At 36.1% G+C, this 20,727-nt stretch overlaps 2 protein-coding genes and 1 non-coding gene across 5 annotated transcripts; 2 read left to right on the top strand and 1 right to left on the bottom strand.

Moving 5' to 3' along the window:
- The first annotated feature begins 13,437 nt into the window (after nucleotides 1-13,437).
- LOC137710947 (BTB/POZ domain-containing protein At1g63850) lies at nucleotides 13,438-16,344 on the top strand. Its single transcript, XM_068450117.2, has 2 exons — nucleotides 13,438-14,849; nucleotides 15,124-16,344. The coding sequence occupies exons 1-2, from the start codon at nucleotides 13,839-13,841 to the stop codon at nucleotides 16,063-16,065; spliced, it is 1,953 nt and encodes a 650-aa protein (XP_068306218.2). The 5' UTR covers nucleotides 13,438-13,838; the 3' UTR covers nucleotides 16,066-16,344.
- Nucleotides 16,345-17,895: 1,551 nt separating this feature from the next.
- On the top strand, nucleotides 17,896-17,968 carry TRNAA-AGC (transfer RNA alanine (anticodon AGC)). The gene has a single exon. It is a non-coding gene; the product is annotated as a tRNA-Ala (tRNA).
- A 327-nt stretch (nucleotides 17,969-18,295) lies between these two features.
- LOC137710850 (phosphoglycerate mutase-like protein AT74H) lies at nucleotides 18,296-20,211 on the bottom strand. Of its 3 annotated transcripts, XM_068449992.2 has the most exons (5): nucleotides 19,439-20,211; nucleotides 19,235-19,354; nucleotides 18,932-19,145; nucleotides 18,624-18,704; nucleotides 18,296-18,502 (listed from the first exon to the last, which is right to left on the bottom strand). In XM_068449992.2, exons 1-5 carry the CDS (start codon nucleotides 19,998-20,000, stop codon nucleotides 18,376-18,378), a joined length of 1,104 nt encoding a protein of 367 aa, XP_068306093.2. In that variant the 5' UTR covers nucleotides 20,001-20,211; the 3' UTR covers nucleotides 18,296-18,375. The 3 variants fall into 3 exon arrangements, with proteins under 3 accessions (XP_068306093.2, XP_088551876.1, XP_088551877.1); XM_088695750.1 differs by lacking the exon at nucleotides 18,296-18,502 and having other exon boundaries at nucleotides 18,620-18,704; nucleotides 19,439-20,101; XM_088695751.1 differs by lacking the exon at nucleotides 18,296-18,502 and having other exon boundaries at nucleotides 18,651-18,849; nucleotides 19,439-20,103.
- Between the last annotated feature and the right edge of the window lie 516 nt (nucleotides 20,212-20,727).

Raw genomic sequence — 20,727 nt, 5'->3', positions numbered from 1 at the left:
GGTCAAGAGACCTGTTTTCCCCCTTTCTCCCCCTTTTCTCCTTTTCCTCCCTTCCTTGGTTTTTGATTGGTCCATCCAATCCCTCTCCACTCTCCTTTCTCTCCTTGCCGCTTCATCTCAGCCACACACATGGCACTCCCATTGCTCCAGATTTTCTGGAGCCTTCCAAATTAATGGGAAAATATCTATTTTGCCCTCCACTTCAATCATTAATAACTTGTTCGTTATAATTTCGTTTCACGAACGATTTTCGTCTACGCACTCATAGGTTCAAACTCTATCCAAATATGTCAAGAAATATGATAAAATATACGAGGATAAAATATGTCCTTGTAAATTTACGTTTAGTCAACGAGGGGCATTTTCCACTTATCGATAAAGTTTTCTACATTTTCATATATGTTAACTTTTCTAGGGTGTTGCAGCATGTCCCAGCTCTCTTCTTTTTCTTGTCTACCAACAAAATAAAAAATTATATTAATCTGCTTAAATATTTAATTTATTAAACAACTAACAAAATTTAGTACGTATTACCTTTCTCAGAACCTTCGCCCTGAACTCTCTTTGACGAAGGGCCACCAGAGTTCGCCATCGCGTATGGAAAAAACAAACAAAAATTGGAATAATAATAATTCAGTGAAAGTAAAGAGTTTTCGGATTGAATTGTGAAGAGAAAGAGTGAAATTGGCTATTTAAAGGAATTCAGACTACTTTGCACGAAGAAACTTTTGTCGCCCAAAACCATGGAGTAAATACCACATTCAACAATTTGACCAAACAACTGACAGAACCTTTGCGTGACGAAAAATTGATCGCGCTTTTTTGGCGCCAAAAATATAGGTAGTTGCGCGTTTTTCTACGAACCTTTGCACAACGACGAGTTTTTTTTCTTTTCTCTTAAGCTACTTTTGTGCGAAGAAACATGGCGTCGCTCAAGATGTTTGTCCCATTAAATTATTTTCGATGGGTTTGAGCGACGGAATGTTACCTTCGTCGCGCTAACCGGTTTTGCACAATGAGTTCTATATCTTCGCATATGGTTTGTTCGCGCAATGGTTTTTCCTACTAGTGTAATGTGACGAGATGAGGGATAAGAAGATCGAAAATAATCAGAGGAAATTGTGTAGGATACGGAAGGTTTATGGTCTGATTTTATCAGCCCTAGGCCAACGCTGGCGATGAGACTTAGAGGTGGAGATGGATTCCTTGGTTGCTGGGGTGGGGTTTGTTATTTCTTTCTCTGTTTTTATTATTTGTTTTTGTTTTTGTTTTTGTTTTTTAGTTTTGATTTTCTTTTTTTCAATTAAGATTTCTATTTTTTTATTCCACGTGCCACAAATTTTGGTGGGTTAAGAAAACTAACGGAAATATGAAAGTATCAGAAAACTAGCCCCTTTATTTTATATATACGCGATTGCTATAGCTCTCGATTTCGGTTTGTTTTTCTCACTCAACGTCACTTTGCATCAAGAATTCTATGTTAATTAGATATCTGCAAACATCACATTGTTCACTGTTCTCCTATGTTAATTCTATCTTATAACTCTCAATTTCAAATTTATTATGTTGCTTCGGAGTATTAAATATTTTGAACTTTGAACTGTTAAATTTTTTATTACAAATACAAAATTTAAATTTAATCATTAAAAACCAAACTATATATTCTATACTCAACATCATAGATTTATAATGTTACTCCGGAGTATTAAATATTTTGAACTTTTAATTGTTAAATTTTTATTACAAATAAAAAATTAAAATTTAATCATTAAAAACCAAACTATATATTTGGTACTTTTACGTTTAGATTCACAAGAGTAAAAGCAAATAGGTTTATTATTTGTACGTGTTGTTTATTCACTTTTTCTCCTGAGATCAAAAATATAGTGGTTATTCACTATTCGATTTTAATATATCTAAATATAAAAAACGATTTTAGATAAACAAAAGGCTTCTAATCAATTGGTTAACTTGAGTACTAACCAAACAAAACTTGTTGAGTAGTGAAGCGAAGAATAAGTGGTCATCTACCCATCGTCATTAGAAAATAATTTCTTGCAGGGATATAAGAAAATTATATCGCGATTGAGACTGTATCTCGATGAAACAATACATCAATGAAAAGTTAGTTAGATAATTTAGTAAATTTTCTTTTATAATTAAACAAAACAGGCCAAAATGCACATCTGAAGCGAGTGGCCTTGCTAAACCCTTAGGTCATCTCCAATCGGGCCAGCCATAAGGTCATAGGCCAAAGAATAGCCCTTTTTGACATAAAACTCATCTTCAATGGAGGTCTTGGCCAAAAATTCTTGGGATTCACTTGCCAAAATCTAGCGTATGGCCAACGAGTTGGTCATCTTTAGCCAGCCAGCCCTTTCAATTAGGCCCAACTAAATTTTTTAATTTTTTAAGATGAAATTAAAAAAAAAAAATTTAATTCTAATTTTTTTTTTCCTATAAATACCTTAGACATTTCTATGCCATGTCTCACATCCTTTTCACCCCTCCATACTATCTTACCTTATTTTATTTCAATTCTTCACATTCTATCTACCTCAAACACTCTTTTCATACACATCCCTCTCTTACCTCTTCCAATAATTTTCAAATGGCCACATCTTCAAGTGGCACTCAAAATATGTCCAGAGGCTTATTTATTTAGCGACAAGTGACACTCAAAATATGTTCGGAAACATTATTTTAGTATGATAATTTAATTCAATTAACCAATAAAATTAAAGAACAAACTTAAAGAAATAAATTATTGGGGGATAAAAAAAATAGCTCCTTTCGGTTGGAGATGGTATATAAATATTGCATATCACTGTTCATTAAAAAATAATTTCTTGTAGGGCTATAATCTAGACAGAGGCTAAACATAGCCTCTTCGATTGGAGATGGCCTTAGTTGCACCCCCTTGGCTAAAAGTTTGCTACTACATGCAGCCTGCTTCTACTTTAACTACTCATAAAGTGTCTAGTGTATGATGGGTGGCAATAGTGCTTTGTTTTAGTGCTGCTTTAGTCAAGGAAGCTTAGTTCAATCAGTTGAAGTTTTGCAGCAGAGGGATAAATTTTCAATCGATTTGCAGGGAAATGAGCTCGATTTTCGAAATTATACGAGAAAATTGTGCTCTATTCCATTCAAATTTCGTCAGAAACTCTTTGAATTTATCGGCAAAACTAAAACTTTCACCAGAAAAACTAAACCCTAGTAGGATGGAACAAAATTGATTTCACTTATTTCTAATGTGACGAGATGAGGGATAAGAAGATGGAAAATAATCAGAGGAAGTGGTGAAGGATAAGGAAGGTTTAAGGTCTGATGTTTCTCAGCCCTAGGCCGACGCTGGCGATGAGACTTTCTCGGTTTTTATTTTTTTTTATTTTTTTATTTTTTTTTATTTTTTTTGTTTTTTGTTTTGATTTTCTTTTTTTCAATTAAGATTTCTATTTTTTTATTCCAAGTGCCACAAATTTTGATGGGTTAACAAAACTAACCAAAGTACGAAAGTGTCAGAAAAAAATAATTAGTATAAAAATTTTAAGTACAATTTTTACGAAACTTGAGAGTAATAATATTTTATATATACACGAATGCTATAGCTCTCGCTTTCGGTTTGTTTTTCTCACTCAATGTCACTTTGCTCATCATGAATTCTATGTTAATTAGATATCTGCAATCATCAAATTGTTCACTGTTCTCCAATGTTAATTCTATCATATTGCTCTCACTTTCAGATTTATTATGTTGCTTCGGAGTATTAAATATTTTGAACTTTTAACTGTTAAAATTTTTATTACAATTAAAAAATTAAAATTTAATAATTAAAAACCAAACTATATGTTCTATACTCAACATCATAGAGTTTTTTGTGCTTTTTCTTTGTAGTTGAGAAGCATCCATGCCCTTTTTCATGTAGTTGGGTTAAAAATATGGAAACTTTAACGAAAATCTCATGATACTATTCACTTTAACGAAAAATCATATTTTCACACTAAAAAGTTAATCAAGTTACTATTCATTTTATCCTTTATTTTGTCCTTATCATTAAAACTCAAAGTTTTCAAGTCATTTCTTTAGTTTTTCTTAAAAATATAGCAAGAGAGATGCTATTCACACTCTTAATTTGTCATTCACATGTTCTTCCGCAAGTATTTTAAAATTGCTAAAATGTTGAATCTAGAGTACAAGATCATCTACCAAAACATATGATGGGTTCATTTTAACTCGATGCCTCTTCGTGCTGGCTGCAAGAAATTCAAATCACAGTGCTTCTCAGAGTTTCCACATCAAATATATTTACTAGTGGAATATATCGACCTTATCGTCGCCGAGGCTTTTCTTTCTAGCGATACGTGGCCTGAACTTAAGCTGAACCGCTAATCTTTTTTGGCCTAGCAAAGCTAGCTACTATCTTGATAACTAAGTAGATTTCTAGGGTTAGGTTGTTTGGTGGAAGCGACACTTTGAGAAAGGATAAAACCAGAGGGAGATTTGCAGACGCACATTCTAAAGATAATGATATTAGTAGACACGGTAGTCAGAAATGGTGGGCCATCCTTTGCATGTGGGCTTGTCTGGTGTTCTTGGACCTAACCCTAGCCAGCTACCAGATTCTCCAGGAATATTTTTGTGCATCTACATGCGAATCTCAAGTCTTTTAAACTCAGATGTTCCGGTACTTTTTACCTTTGGATTCGCAAGAGTAAAAGCAAATAGGTTTATTATTTGTGTGTGTTGTTTATTCACTTTTCTGTTAAAAAAATAGTAGTCACTCATTGTTTGATTTTAATCTATTTAAATAATGAAAAAACGATTTTATATAAACAAAAGGCTTCTGATCAATTGAATAACTTGAGTACTAAACCAAACAAAACTCGTTCGGTAGTGAAGCGAAGAATAAATGGTCATCTGCCTTTTTATTCCATCGCCATTAGGTTCTTTAAGTTGGTCCTTATTTTTATGTAGTCTTAGTATCTATGTTACTACGTAATTCATTTGGATGAAGAAAACAAATCTCTTAAACCAACCGGTACGAGCTTTACTGCAGATGAGTTAAGCAAAAAAACATGCAATTGATTTTTTTCGTTCCTATCTGGTGCTTGTATTTTCATGATCAAGTTGTTTTGATTCTGATTCGTTAGATTTTGTAAACAATAATGATAAGAATTCACTTCGTTCCTATTTTTGTTGTAGATAGTTTTTTATTTTTTATTTTATAGAACCAGCTAGTGGTTTCTACACGGCAGTCCACCTTTCTGAGAGCCGGAAAGGCTCACAGAGGCATTTTAGTCTCTCTCTAACCACCATCGTGTAATTCACCAATATCAGAAATCGATGCCAAAATGGTCCGTATGGATGGTTAGTAAACATAGCATAGTTTAATCTGAATGACTTCTTCCCGTACCAATTCCTTCATTTTGTTCATTCTCAAGTTAGCCCGTACTTTACTTCATCATTTTCACTTCTTAGTAAGTAAACTGTACAAGTTTTGCCAACCCAAAACAATGAGTTCCAAAATCGGGGGTGCTTCTCTAGTGCACATGCGTAAATGCACGCACATTTTTTGTTAGCCGTTAGATCAACCTCAACTGTTGATGTTAATGAGCCCAATGATTCTTGGGCCCCAATGATTGTGGCCATTGTCCAAAAAACTTGTCTTTCAGTCTCATTTCTTCCTTTTGCTAGGCTTCTGGGCCTTGCTTATTCTTGGGTTAGAAGACTAATGAGCCCAACCTGGATGTGCGGCCCAATTCATTGACCGTCCCCGATATCCATGGTGTGCGGAGAAATTCTTTGGTTTTCTGAATGTTTGTTGAAACATTAGTTTCTGCATGCAGGAAATGTAACTGCTTATTAGAGCCCATGCGGTTTGGAATTGTCTGTCAGTTTTGAGTTTCAGAGTCCTACCTGCGTAGTTCTAAAGCATGCAAATCCTTGTTGACATATTAACTTTATTAAAGGATTTTTATCACAAATGATCCATGAAACTGACACAACTCGTCAAAATAATTCTTTATATTGAAAATAAATGTAACACTTGAATTTAGGTGCTGCAAATCAATATAGTCTTCCATCACAATTCTGTCAGAAATTCTGTTATGTGATAGTGTGTCATATATTTAAGTCCCACAAGTCTATTTAAATATCGCCACGTGAATTAATCATAAAAAACTTTTAAGAAAAAAATAAGCAGTTTGTCATTCATCTCCCACTCAAATGCGAAATGAAAAGAACAAGTTTGTTTATAATTTTATCTCCATTGAGTTAGCTTCCTGCAGCTTCTCTTTTTCCTAGCTTGCATATTGTTATTTTCCTTCCTATTACGTGAACTGCATAAGGGAAGATTTTTATTTCATGATTCTATTTACCCTTGAATTAATCTAACCGTCTTCATTAAAATGTTCCTCACCGGACCCCATTTTTAGGTCCTTACGAGAGCATTGCTGCTTTTATCATATCTAGATCAGAAATTTATACGATATTATAAATGTGCGAAGATAAGTGTTTTACCAATAAAGCTATAACCTTCAGCTCAAATGTCGCATAGACTCACACTTCATAAACAGTACAAGTATACAAATAATGAAGGATAAATCTTTATTTACTACCTCATGTTTCGTGGTTTTCAACATTTAATACATCAATTTTTTTTCGTCCCAGAATCATACCAAAAGTGTAAATTTTAGGACAGTCTCATACATCCGTTAGTTAAATTGTTAACCATGTCGTTAACTGATGACATGGCGACTATGTGGACCACATGTCATTAAGGGATTCACGTGCAAATTAAAAAGTAAAAAAAAATATTTAAAGAAAAAAAAAGAGGGTAAAACCCAGATCGTCACCCCAAAATCCACCCGCAACCACTTCCCTCCCCATTGCGCCTCCATCCCCTCCACCCCTCACCCACCGACGCCCTTCCCTGATACCCACACAACATAACCCATTTCATCCTCCAATTTTATCAAGACACCCACCACCCCAGCCACACCCACCACAGTTTCCAACCATGGCAGCTCAAATTCGACAGAACCCAATATACAAAACAATCAAAAACAAAATTTGGTTTTAAGTTTTAGAGTTCACAATCCAAAATTCACAGATTACACTAACAATATTTCAACAAGAACAAGAAAAAGATTCAATTCTACACAACTCAAGAGAAATTACAAAATACAAATAAAAAATTAAATCTTGGGTTTTAGATTATAAGCTCAAAAAAAAACTCAAAAGTGATAAACCATACCGTTTCCTGCTCTCAATGATCTTTTGGCGTACAGGAAACTTGAACTTGGCACGGCGGAGGGCCTCGGCAGCATGGCTCTTTTTGCTTTCCTTGCAGTGAACAGAGAGCAGCACCTGCCCAATAGCAACCCTAGCGCAAGTCCCAGGCGGCTTCCCGAAAGCTCCGCACATACCAGTCTGAAATCTATCGGCTCCGGCGCACGAAAACATCTTGTTGATTCGGAGGACGTGGAAGGGGTGAACCCTAACCATCAGGTGGAACGTATCCTTTCCGGCGAACTTGGTCATGTACTTGTTGCAGGGATTTGCGCCGCCTTGAGAGCCTCGCTGGAAAATTTTCCTTCTCCCAGGAGACGAGCTAGAGTCAGATCGAGCGAGAAATCACAAAGAGAGAGGGGCAAAGCAATGGAGAAGAAGCAGAGCAAACCAATAGAGCTGTTAAACACGATGGTATCTGGAGATTAGTGGACCATAGGTGGTGGTGGAGTTGGAGGAGGAGGGCGACGGCGACGGCGGGATTTTTGGGAGGGATGATATGGGGGATGAGAGAAGGTGGGATGGAGGCGCAATGGGGAGGGAAGTGGTTGCGGGTGATGGGGGTGGGAGGCTGGGCACGGGGGGAATTGGGGAAGACGATATGGGATTTGCCTTTTTTTTCTTTTTTCTTTTTTTTTTTTAACTTTTCTTTAAATTTTTTTTTTTAATTTTTAATTTCCACGTGGACCCCTTAATGACACATGGCGTCTAGTCATTATCCACATAGGCGCTACGTCATCAGTTAATGGCAAAGTTAACAGTTTGACTAACGGATGTATAAGACTGTTCCAAAATTTATACTTTAGGTATGACTCTAAAATGAAAAAAACTTGATGCACTAAATGTTGAATACCACGAAAAACATGAGGGTGGTAAATAAAAATTTATCCAATAATGATTACAAACAAAAGCATATAAATAATTAGAAAAATGGAAACATAAAACAAGAGAGACTATTGTTATTTATAGTTAGAAACATAAAACTAATTACGCTATTAACATTTCAAAAAAAGTGAGTCTCCTATATAACGATAGAGTTTACCACTATGAATCTATGAGATATGTGGTAAGTAATGTACGTAGTTGAGTCTTTGCGTTCAAGTAGCATTATCTTGACAAATAAAACACAGCATTATTGAGAAGAAAAATCACATAATTTAGTTAATATCTACATGCGATGAAGGAGAATGAAAATTCGTTGTTAACCATGTGTTCAATGTTTGAACAAAATTACATGCAAGATAGCCCAATCCATTATTCCCATTCCATGCATCCACAATTAACCAACTATAGTATAGTGTCACATAGCCCAACTCTTTATGCGAATGTTCAAATTTATTAAAATTTAACTCACTATAAATTGTTGAATCTAGATTCTCCTCGTGCTCACTCTTCCCAACTTATAATCATGCATAGATCATTAGAAATTCGAAGATTGTAATGAGTTATCAGGACATATATAGAAAGAAAAATTAGATTTACAAAATGAACAGAGGCCAGAGTTTGTGACACCGGCAGCATAGTGCGAGTCAAAGGAAAAAAAATGGATTCATGATAAAAAATAAAAAAATAAAAAAAAAGCATCTTCAACGCAGAATTTTGTAAATAAAAGCTTAGGAAGACGATCTAGACAAAATGGATGTGGGAGCTTTGGTTAAGTTTCATGTACCGTGGATTGTGAATGTGTAGCTAGTATACTGTTTCTAGTTATTCCTGTGAGAAATGGAAGCAAATTTACCGTTGAGTACATGTGGCACCTTGCTAACGGTACGCCACAATCGGTCTTTCATCAATTATGTGCGTCCAATGGCTTCATGTGCGCCAGTTGGACGCATGGAAATAAATCATTTATGCATAAATAGATTACTCACATTCATTGATGAAGCTACAAAGGAGCGAGAAGAAGCGACTGCCTCTTCGCTCGTCGGAAATGTCCATTGAAAGTGAGAATTTTGCCCTTCTGATTGGATTGTAGCCTTGTAACTTGTAAGGACCACCTGATGAAATTCCACGCGGAAAACCTATATTGATTGTAATGTGCTTGATATAACCAATTTTTTCTTCTAGTCTCATCTAAAAAGAAAATTATAAGAAAATAAATATCAAAAATTTATTGTAAAGTTAAATGGAATTTTATAAGATATTTTGATTTAAACTAGGAGAAATATAAAATTTTATATTTCATTTTTTATTTTTCTGTGCTAATTGGTAAAGGTTTTCAATGAATATAAGCCTTTGGAATATATTTTTTGTGCTAAGTGGTAAAATCATTTTTTATTTTTCTGTGCTAAGTGGTAAAATTTTATAAATATAAGTCTTTGTGCTATTAATAAAATCTTTCAGAATATATTTTCTACATTAGGTTAGAGTGTCAAGTTAAAGAGAAATTCTAAGTAGAATTGTTTTGTTGAAGAAATTCAGTAGAAGTCAACAATGCATTACAAGATGGTTGCGGTGTCATGCCTTAAAATATATAATTAAGGACTAATCATTGTGATTGTTTACATGGGTACTATACCATGTTTTCAGGACGTGAAGCCACGTTGGTAACAATTGTAACTTGTTTATATTGATAAATTATGAACGACATTAATATTGTTTACTATCTAAAAAGATTTCATTGCCTACAATTTTTTTCTAACCTTTTACACTTTTTTTCTCCCTCCCCCTGAAAATTCTTAGCTTCGCCACTGCCCACATTTATTGGTTTATTTGATAGTGAGTTTGAAGAATGCTAGCATAAATTTAGAATCGAATCCTCCCAACCCTAGATTGGTCGAAACATGAAAGCACACTTTTGGCTATCAGATGATGCTTCTCCGAAAGATTTCTTGAGTAACAATGCATGCTTATAGTTAATGCTTATTTAGAAGCGTGTAGTGTTTCCTGCTTGGCATCTTGGGGATATTTGTATCCTTCAAGAGTCTTTGTCGTGTATGTTTCATAACATAATTCGCCGTAAAAATTGTGTTCCTACACTACACGTTACAATCAAAGTCGAGTAAAATACATAATGGGTGCAATATCTAAAAGATTTGTATTGGTTACGCTAGAATATGCAAACGACAATATATCGATGCTCTCCAAGTCTCAATAGGTTCACCATACTTGCATAAAAATAAAACAGCCGAAAGCGATATCTCCTCTCTTGTATGGGGCCTTTGAGCCCCAACCAAAATCCAACATATCCAACAACCAAATGTTCAATGGTTTCATAGTTGCCGTCCTTACTTCTCAATGTTTTTCTCTCTCTTGCAATTTACCTTTTTTTTATTTATTTATCTTAAACAAACGATATTATTCACATTAAAGGAAGATGATATATTTAGCCTCATAATAGGCTAGCAATAATGTGGTTCAAATTCATCTTTGACGATAATCGAACCTAAAACATCTCACATACAAGTAAAGAGGAATACTACTAAACCGTAATACTAAGTAGGTGCAATTTACTTTATTTAAACACACAAGTTTACCCAAACAATTCTCACCATAATTTTTTTTTAAATGTTTATGTAATTGACCAAAATGAAGGGCACCATTTTTTCTATCAAGTTAACTTTATTTTCCTTTGTAGTCAAACTTGAGGACGGTTAGATCAATGGGTAACCAAAATTATTAGCTGTGGACCAATATTTGTCTCCGTGTGGACAATGTTGGTTCCCCCAATGCCATAAAGTGGGAAGAGTTTTCTATCCTCTCGCTTTCTTTCTTTCCTACTTGCTTGCCTGTGTTTTTGGTGTGAAAAGTATAGGGAAGATATGTAGAATGGTGATTCTATACAGCTAGCAATGAGCATGACATAGCATTTCATTGTGGCACCCATGAGATGAGATCTTTCGAAGGAACTTTTGCAGAAATTCAATTCTACGATGCTTTAAAGTATCTTATAGTCTGAAATTTTAACTGTTAGATCTTGATTATTATATTTTTTACTAAAGATTTAACGATTAAAAATTTCATAATACAAACCTACGGTGCGTCAAACGCTATAGAAAATTTGAAAATTTTGTGTGCATTTTAAGAGAGAGAGAGAGGAACATCACATGAAACCCAAAATGACAAGGTATCAAGCAAAGTGAAAGGAGAGAAAGAACAAAATAAGTTGGGATGATATAAAGTATGGTATATATCTGTTACAGTAATCGAATCACCTTTTTGTCTTCCATTACTGTAAAACTTTGAAGACAAATCAAAATGTACAGCAAAACTTTCATGTCACGTAGCTTGGAAACAGATCACAGGCATCTTCATCCCCTGCTAATGGATATATACTTTACTTTCTTCTACACTAATTATCTTTATCGTCTTACAAAATTGTAGGTTCTTTTAACACAATACAGTAATGGCATATGTGTTTTCTTGTTCTTTTGTTTTCAAATGAGAAATGATCTCCGTATTCTCGTTTTTTTTTTTTTTTTTCTTTTGTACTCATTTCTTTATATTATTTAATTTATTCAATCTAACAACTTTAAAAAAGAAAAAAAAATGGAAGAAATAAGAGATAATACTTATGATATAGACTCCTTTTGCATTTTTAGTGGGAATTTTAGATGCCTGCTTGGTCTCTCTCAATCATTTTCGGTTCCAAGTGTAGCATGCATTTTGTGGAAAGAGACATAATTTATCCTACCAATAAAAAAATCTAAACAATAAGTGGTTGAATAATGCAATCTAAAACATGACTTCTACATAATTCAGTTTTTCTTTCTGCATTTTCATGTTTATTTTTGTCTTTAGGCTCAATTTGTTTAATTTACAAATAAAAACTAAATGGGATTGTGCAAGAAGATAAAATTGGTATAGAAATGACTTCTCATCAATTTAAGAAGAATATTCACATAGAATGGGGTTCATCGTCACTGTGTTTTCCCAATTCGATAATACAATACTACGTGTAAGTTTTCTTCCACACGACATTGTCTTATTAAACTAGAACGTCACATAATGGTAAACTGGTATCATACAAATTGTTCTCCATATATGAGACTCATGTTTGAATATGTAATTTTTCTTCAACAGTATGATATTACTTAGACCTGGTTTGGTACTGAGGTGATTCTGAAAAAAGTTGCTATCAAAAAAAGCTGGGAGCTGTTTTTGTGTTTGGTAAACACTCAGCTTCAGCTTTTTTTCACAGTTTTGGATGAAAAAAAGCCAAAAACAAGAAGCTGCAAAACCTAGCTTTGAAAAACCGACTTTTTTTCACATCTGTTTTACATAAAAGTTTACCAAACACTCTAATACTGCTTTTTTTTTCTTTTCAAAAGCACTTTTACAAAAAAGTTTACCAAACACTCTGCTGCTTTATTTCACAGCTGCTTATTCTCACAGCACAGCAGAAGCAGCTTTTTTTCAAAGTACAGCAATACCAAACCAGCCCTTAGTAGTATAAAAAATAAACAGTAAAGATTGACGGTATCATTTTTTATGGTAAAAAGATTGTCTGTAACATTTCTTTTCGTAAAAAGATTGACTGTAACATTGATTTTAAGAAACCCAACGGTAAAAATTGTCTAAAAAGCCGAAGTAGTTAGTTAGCTAAACTACCGAACAAAAATTCTATGACATGGTGAACCCATTGCTAATCATCACAAATCTATTCCCTTTTACAAATGGAAGCACCCAATTTGACCTAAAAAACTGAGGGCAGTCAAGCAGATGCCAAAACCAAGCAAATAAGAAATAAACAGTGACTAAAACACACACACACAACTGCCACACCAATTCAAGCAACGAATCACATGATTCACAAGATTTCTGATAAATTCTGCATCCCAATTAGGCCTGGCAAAAAGAGTCATATTTGTCGTGTTCGTGTCATTTTCATGTAAGATCTATTATTTTAATTTTTTATGTCACATCACATCCATTATCTTAACGAATTCTTAGAAAGTCTGGTTATTTTTACCCAATATTTTCGTGTCACACCATCTCTCTCCCCCCTTTTTTTATTCTGACAATTCCAAAGCTTCCTCAGCGGAGTCATCAACAAAAGGAGGAATTTTTTATTATGATGCGAACACGGATGATACATTATATGTTTTTATATAATTATAAGAAATTTTATTTTTTAAGTTATTAATATTTTAACACACAAATCTCATCATTGTATAATAACAAATGGTGTAATATTTCGTGTGCGGATCACATTAAAAAATCTCTCGAAGAGAGGGAGAGTCTGAAAAACCCAAAAACCCCATCCATCTCAAAAACCTCATAAACCCCCAGCGTTTGGTTTCATCACCCCAAAAAAAGCCAAGATCTTTAGGTCTCTCTCTCTCATGTCTCATCTGCTGTTGAACGATCTTTTTCTCAGTCTCCTCTAATTGCTCCTCTTTTTTCCATCTTTTTTTAACTTCTGATGCATTTCGTTTACACCGCCATTTTTAACTTTCTCTGTCATTACCCAAAAGAAAAATGAAAAACCCAAAAACTTCATAATTTTGATTAATTTTCGTACCAATCTCTGAAACAAAAGGACAACAATGCAAACATAAGCCTTGACAATTTATATATTTTTTTTCTTTCCAATTTTTCAATATTTGATGGCAGCTGCGGCAACCCCAACAACAACAACTACTAGTAGCGCTAACATTACTGACCTCCATTCCCACACGAACCCAAGCAAAACCAGAGCTAAACACCGCAGGTGCCGCGACTCCACCACCCTATCTTCCCCACCTGCCGCCGCCGCCGCCCCACCCAACCCTGCTCGAAAGCTCGGCCCGCCCACCATTGTCTCATCCGAGAACACCTGGTGCTGTTTCGCCTCAAAAGACTCGAAACCCATCTCCGCCAAGCCACGCCTGGCGCAACCCATTAACCCTGATCATATACCCGACCCGGTTCAGACATACCCATCTGGGAAATTGCCTTCTTCTTCGCCGTCCTCGTTCCGGATCCGATTCGCGCCGGGTAGTCGCTCTCCGGTCATGGATTTTACTCCGGCGTTGACAAATGGCCATTCTGGTCAAAGAGATTCGTTTAATTCCAGCTTCAGCAGGTTCAATTCAATGCTCACGGCCGGGTTATTGAACCCCATGTCGCCGCCGCTGCAATCCGATAAGACGACACTGTCCGAAATAATGGCTAACGAGCCGGAAATGGCCCAACCGAGATTCCCGATCCACCAGAACGGCGTCGGTTCGTCAAGCGGGCGCAAAACCCATGTGGGTTTGGTTCAGGACAAGCAGGCGTTGATGATGCAGCGGGTTTCCGATCTGCTGACGGAGAATCGGAGTCCCGGGAACCAGTTCAACGACCCGTCGAGCAGTGACATTAAGCTCACTCTTAGCTCCAAAGATGGGTTCAGCGTATCGATGAATGTGCACCGGCAGATACTCGTCGCGCACAGTCGATTCTTCGCGGTGAAGCTCTCGGAGAGGTGGGTCAAGCAACAGAGGATGACGCTGTCGTCGTCGCCGCCGTACAATGTGGAGATTGCAGACTGTGATGACGTGGAGGTTTATATCGAGGCCTTGAGGTTGATGTACTGTAAGGATCTGAGGAGGTGGCTGATGAAGGAGGATGTTCCTAAAGTGCTTGGAATTTTGAAGGTAAAGTTTGAATTCTTATGGTTTTTGTTTTTGAAGTTTCTATTTTTCTGTGGTGTTACAGCTAACGATTGATTGCTTCAAAAGTGTAGCTAGGTAGATAATTAGAATGGAAATAGATTAAAATCCATTTTTTCGATTCGAAAAAAAACCCAGTTGTTCGAATTCAATGTTTGTTCGTTCTTTCTTAATTTTGACTTTCGATTAGTTATAGCAAGCAAAAAAGGAAATGCAGGTTATGGGAATGATGGCATTGTGGGTGTTCTGTGTACTTTAGGTTTCGGCAGCAATTGGATTCGATGCCGGTGTTTTATCTTGTTTAGAATACTTAGAAGCTGCCCCATGGGCTGAGGATGAAGAGGAGAAGGTGGCATCACTCATGTTTGAGCTCCGCCTCGAAGGCAACGGAGCAGGGGAAGTACTCAAGAGGATCTCTGTCGAAGTTGCCAATGGGGCTGAAGAGGGTAACAACAATGAAGAAGTTCTTGTAAAGCTTCTGCATGTGGTTCTTGAGGGCAAAGATGAGAAGGCCAGACGTGAGATGAAAGGATTGGTATCAAAGATGCTTCGTGAGAATTCATCTCATAATGATCTCCGGAAAGAGTCCTTGTACTCGGCTTGTGACGGGTGTTTGCAATTGCTTCGCCACCATTTTTCTCGGGCAGTAGAGTCAGACTTGCAAGACGTGGGTCAGATTGCAAGGCAAGCGGATAATTTGCATTGGATTTTGGATATTTTGATTGACAGACAAATGGCTGAAGAGTTCTTGGCAACATGGGCATCGCAAACTGAATTGTCTGAGGCGCATTCTAAAGTGGCTGCAGTTCATAGATACGAGATTAGCAGGGTTACTGCTCGTCTCTTTGTCGGGCTGGGAAAGGGGCAGCCATTGGTTTCCAAGGATGTGAGGTTCTTGCTTTTACGTACGTGGTTGGTCCCTTTTTACGATGATTTTGCTTGGATGAGGAGGGCGTCGAAGGGCCTGGACAGGCACTCAATTGAGGATGGTCTAAGTAACACAATCCTCACCCTGCCTTTAGCATGGCAGAAGGAAATTTTGCTGGCCTGGTTTAATCGGTTCTTGAACTCCGGTGAAGATTGCCCTAATATACAAAGAGGATTTGAAGTTTGGTGGAGGAGGGCCTTTTGGAGGCGGAATGACGAGCAGGAAAGACCACGGCCATTACGGACTACAACTGCAACCATGGAAGACTCATAGAACTTAACAATTACACAATGCCGGAAAAATGGTGCTCTTACGTCTGTCTCGTGCTCTCTCTTTACCTTGTGCCGATGGCTATACTCTCATTTGTTCTTAATTTTGGTTGTCTTTTGATCTTCTTAATTTCGAAACCAAGGCGGGAAGCCCCTTATGGCGTATTTGGCTTTCAGGTTGGTGCATGATGTATTAGTTTGACTGGATGTGTACCTAAGGTTTAGTTTGGGAAGATGATCGTGTTCATATTTTTTGGGATAAAAATCGGAAATTGCTTTGTTTTGTTCGGTTTCGTACTTAATTTGGACCTGTGCTCTCTCCCTCCAATTTGTTTATTTATTTACTTTTTTTTTTTAACAAACGATTTTATTCATTGCTTATCTTCTTAGCTCAGCTACATTGAGTATTTATAAAACTAAGAATACAAATTTATCTTAGTATGAAATTTGAAGGTATTTTGTTTTTTTTTTTGTTTGATAAACTCGTCTTATTAAGGTTCAGGTCTCGAGTTCGGGGCAAAAGTGTTAACGGGATACAAAATATAATCATATTAAAATTTGAATAGTGTTATTCACACATAAACCGCAGAGTCTGAAGTCTCGATAAAAGTTTGAGAAAAGGGCCGCCTGCCATGCATGTAAATTGTGGGGAAAGTTGATTGACCTCTTTTTAATTGAACAAAGTTTGATTGACATAATCCTAGCATCATAAGATTATAAAATGAGCATGTAAAAGAGTCAATAGCCACACACGAGAACGTGTAACAATTCATGCATGTGGCAAGAAGCTAGTTGTATATTGAAAGAGAAGATAAAAAGGATGAAATTTTTGTAATTTCAGCAATGCCCGTCCCTTCGTCTAACTATTGAAGAAGATAATTAAGAAACATAATGGCTTATGCTATGTTAATTTTATTTTTATGTTTGGGTAAAAAATGTTAATTTTGTTTTCATTATCCGATGACATGCTCTTTTTCGACATTTCAAGTCAGCTACATGAAAACAGGGTACAGCTGCTTCCTGCTTCCATATGTGTGTGTTTGATGTAATTGCTAATAATTCACCACCCTATAAATTTTCTTAGGAGTGAAAAAAATAGTCTTAAGATAAGTGAGAGATCTTTAGATTCGATTCTCGTCATTTAGTACTACGGTCTAGTGGTATTCCTCTTTACTTGTAAGTGAGAGATCTTAGGTTTGATTATCGCTAAAAGTGAATTTGAACGATATTATTGATAGGCCATTGTGAGGTTTAGTCAACTCCCCCACCCCTTATCCCATCTCCAAACCATAGGATAAAGCTTAAAGTATAAGCTTTAAACCAACCCCCCCCCCCCCCCCCCCCCCCCAAAAAAAAACCATCTCCAACCATTGGGCTAAAATAAGCCCTAAGGACCCACCAAACTGTCATATTTCAAACGTTTTTTTATTTGTTACTTATAATTTAACAGCTATAATCAAATGAGATCAAATCTAATGGTAAAAAAAAGATTTGACAGCCCAAAATTAAATCTAATGTCTAAAATAATTTAAATCAAATTTAACTTAAAACTTTATAAATACCTATGTATTTGTATGATTTTTAATTACTTATCGGAATTTAAATAGTTTTAGATTAAAATGTTCATAAAATAAATTAGGTTAAAATCATTATTTAATAATTTTGGGCTAAAATTTTAAGCCATAAAGGTTAAAGAAAAAAAAAAACAGTTTCTGGCTTATAGCTTAAATTTTTAAACTTTATCTCTGAGGGTTGGAGATGGTTTTGGTGTAGATGGTATCTTTTGTTCAAAAGATAATATGTAATATATAAGGATGATCATTGTGCTTAACAAGGGGATGTAGCTCAGATGGTAGAGCGCTCGCTTAGCATGCGAGAGGTATGGGGATCGATACCCCACTTCTCCATTTTTTCTATCATATTTTTTTCCATTTTTCCCAATCAAATCAGCAAAACTCCGGCCCACTGACAGATAATATTAAAAACAAATTCCATTCAACTCTACTTCTGTAACCGGTTTGCTTCCTTTGTCATGTTTGATTCCCACAATTTCATAATATCAATGCTAATCGTGTTTCATATTTACAAATTTTTTACATTTCGGGTCACAATATTATACTTATTTGAGTGTCCTTGCTTGAACTTCTTTGTAAAGATTGAAGCTCTACAGAATTTGTTCTTTACTACCATGTCAAAGTGAAAGGAGAAAAAATAATGTTGGTACGGAAAAACAATGTGAAAGTTTACTTGCAATTCCATATACCAAAGAATATCTACAGCAGTTAGCATATCATCAAGGGTGTTGTTGATTTTTTCATGTATCAGCTCCAAGGCTAACGGCTGCGCGATTACCATCATCGTCACCATTAGCGAAGTGGGTGAAGAAGGAATTTAGCATCGGGCAATCGTAGTTCAGCTCCCCAGGTTTTGCATATTTTTGCCTTAAATCAGAAACCAACGAGGTAACCAGAATTCAGGGTTAGAGTGCTAAATAGAAGTAATGAGAACTCACTGTAAAGAACTTCCGAAAAAAATGAAAAGATTTGGTTTTCTAGATTTTACCATTCTTGATCAACGAGCATTTCATCTGTCATTCCAAACTGTCTTAGCTCCTCTTCAGTGTGGTGCATTAACAAGCTGTACCTGCAGATATTAGAGAGTGCGAGATGGAAAATGCAACGGATTCAGTTTACTTTCCTCTGCCACGGAAAATAGATTTCTCCGTGTATGTTAGGATAGTTGGCCAGGGCAGTGTCCCCGCCTCGTTGCAGTTAATTTGAATTCGCCTCTTTGTAGGTAATATTGGTTAGAATATCGTCTTGTCACAAACATAGATTTCTATTTTCTACAATGCAGTAGAGGAGTAATACCTTCCACCATAGCCTCTTTCCATGACAACCATGCCTCCATTACCAAAGTTATTCAGCCTCTCAAATTGCTCCACTGTCCATTTGTACCATCTCATGAGGAACACTCTAAGCGTTAGACCATGTGAAACTAGCACCAAGTTGATGTTTGGATTTCTCTCGCCCGGTGGCTGAAATCGTCCTATATCGATATCTGATCTTAGTGTTTCTCTAAATCCTGCTCAAGTCAAGTACACTTCATTGTCTCAAAACTTCTTGGTCGAATTCAAAGTGATCAGTAAGTGAAAAACTACATGGAAACTATACCTGTAATCCTATCATAAACATCAGCTGCAGATTCCCCATTAGGAAACCGATAAAAGAAACGCCCATAAAGCATGCGAATCGCTTTCTCTACTCTCATCTTCTCCCTATCCTGAAAATTCCCTTTTCATGGGAGAATGTCACAAAATCCAAATCACTTCAAATTTCATGGAAAAAGAGATAAACATAGATACTAGGGGCACATACCGAAATCCTGCTCTCTAAGCCGAGGCTCTACTCTCATGCCGGCGATTCTTGAGCGCTCAAATGCTCTACCCAAACCCTTCAATGTTTCGACTGTCCTTCTATAAGGAGATACATAAAAGTAGACCTTCCAATTATGCGCTTTGTCCCCCTCAATCATCTCCCTTATCCTCCTCCCACAATCCTCAGCATCAGCCAACCCCTTCTCTGTCAGTCCAATCTTTGGATCAGAAATTCTTGTATAAGCACTCTCATCTACATTTCCTTCACTCTGCCCATGTCGAACCAAGATTATCCGGCGAGGCCTAGGAGGTGGAGATTTCGAACCACTAGCTGACCTTCCATGCAAATGCTTTTCGGGAAAGCTAGACAACCCATTATCAGAATGCTCAACTGTCCCATTATGGTTCACACGGCATTGGATTGTGTTGAAACTAAGCACCCCATTTTCTAGTGGCTTACGTTTAGGTGAACCGGACAGAAGTGTGAGAGAAAGATTTGAATTTCTTGGAAAGCAAGAATTGTAACACAAGCAAGCAGAGAAGCAAAATTGAGCCATTGCCATGACAACTAATTTCTTGCTTGCAAATTCCAGGCAAGTAGACCTCTGAGCCTCAAAATGTCAAATAAAACAGTTTTAGATTTTTATTCTGAGAAATGATAACTGCACACCAATTTTTTTTTATTTAAAAAAAAAAAACCATCTGTTATCATTTTTTTTTTTTTTTACGGAGGAGGTTTCATGCTTTCCCATCTAGCAATGTCAATCAAATGCCAATTTTCAAAGTGCTTCATGTACTTGTGTTTTATGTGGTGCAGATGGGGAGGGGACCCTTTGCATGTTTTGTTATGTTGTGAGAGGTTGATTGGTAGACACAAAAGGGCATGATGAACCGACTAAATTCTGGAAATAATGTTAGGTGCTTCCTTCCTAGCAAGGATTTTTTGTCTTTGTACTGGAGGGGACCAATGTGCATGGTGCCTTTGGGTCCCAGTTTATATGTCTTCTGGGATGAGTTTTTGATGACTAGTGTTAGTCATGCTTAAGGTTACATCCAAAACAGTATATCCTTTTTTATTCTTGAAAATTTCGAGGTGAAGGAAAGATTTTTTTTTTTTTTTTTTTTTTTTTTTTTTTTTTTTGTGAAATGTCATATGAACTTTATGTATTTTTCAATTTAATATATGAATTAATATTTTAAGTGATTTGTCATATTAATTTTTTGAAATCATTAATATATCATTTTACTCTAACTCCATTACTCATTCTATCCAAAATAAGTTTGTGCTCA

The sequence above is a fragment of the Pyrus communis genome, chromosome 6, assembly GCF_041283825.1.
Source record: "Pyrus communis isolate YQ-2024b chromosome 6, ASM4128382v1, whole genome shotgun sequence".
Taxonomy (NCBI): Eukaryota; Viridiplantae; Streptophyta; class Magnoliopsida; order Rosales; family Rosaceae; genus Pyrus; species Pyrus communis.
Note: the sequence above shows the minus strand (reverse complement) of the source record. Positions and strands in the feature narration are given on the sequence as shown.

Bases quoted from the DNA above. Each gene is read 5' to 3' on its own strand.
- LOC137710947 (XM_068450117.2), top strand. From the start codon at position 13,839: ATGGCAGCTGCGGCAACCCCAACAACAACAACTACTAGTAGCGCTAAC. The intron at 14,850-15,123 runs GTAAAGTTTGAA...TGTGTACTTTAG, and splicing joins AAGTGCTTGGAATTTTGAAG to GTTTCGGCAGCAATTGGATT.
- LOC137710850 (XM_068449992.2), bottom strand. From the start codon at position 20,000: ATGGCAATGGCTCAATTTTGCTTCTCTGCTTGCTTGTGTTACAATTCT. The intron at 18,705-18,931 runs GTATTACTCCTC...TAATATCTGCAG, and splicing joins GAAAGAGGCTATGGTGGAAG to GTACAGCTTGTTAATGCACC. The intron at 18,503-18,623 runs GTAAAATCTAGA...TTCTGATTTAAG, and splicing joins ATGCTCGTTGATCAAGAATG to GCAAAAATATGCAAAACCTG.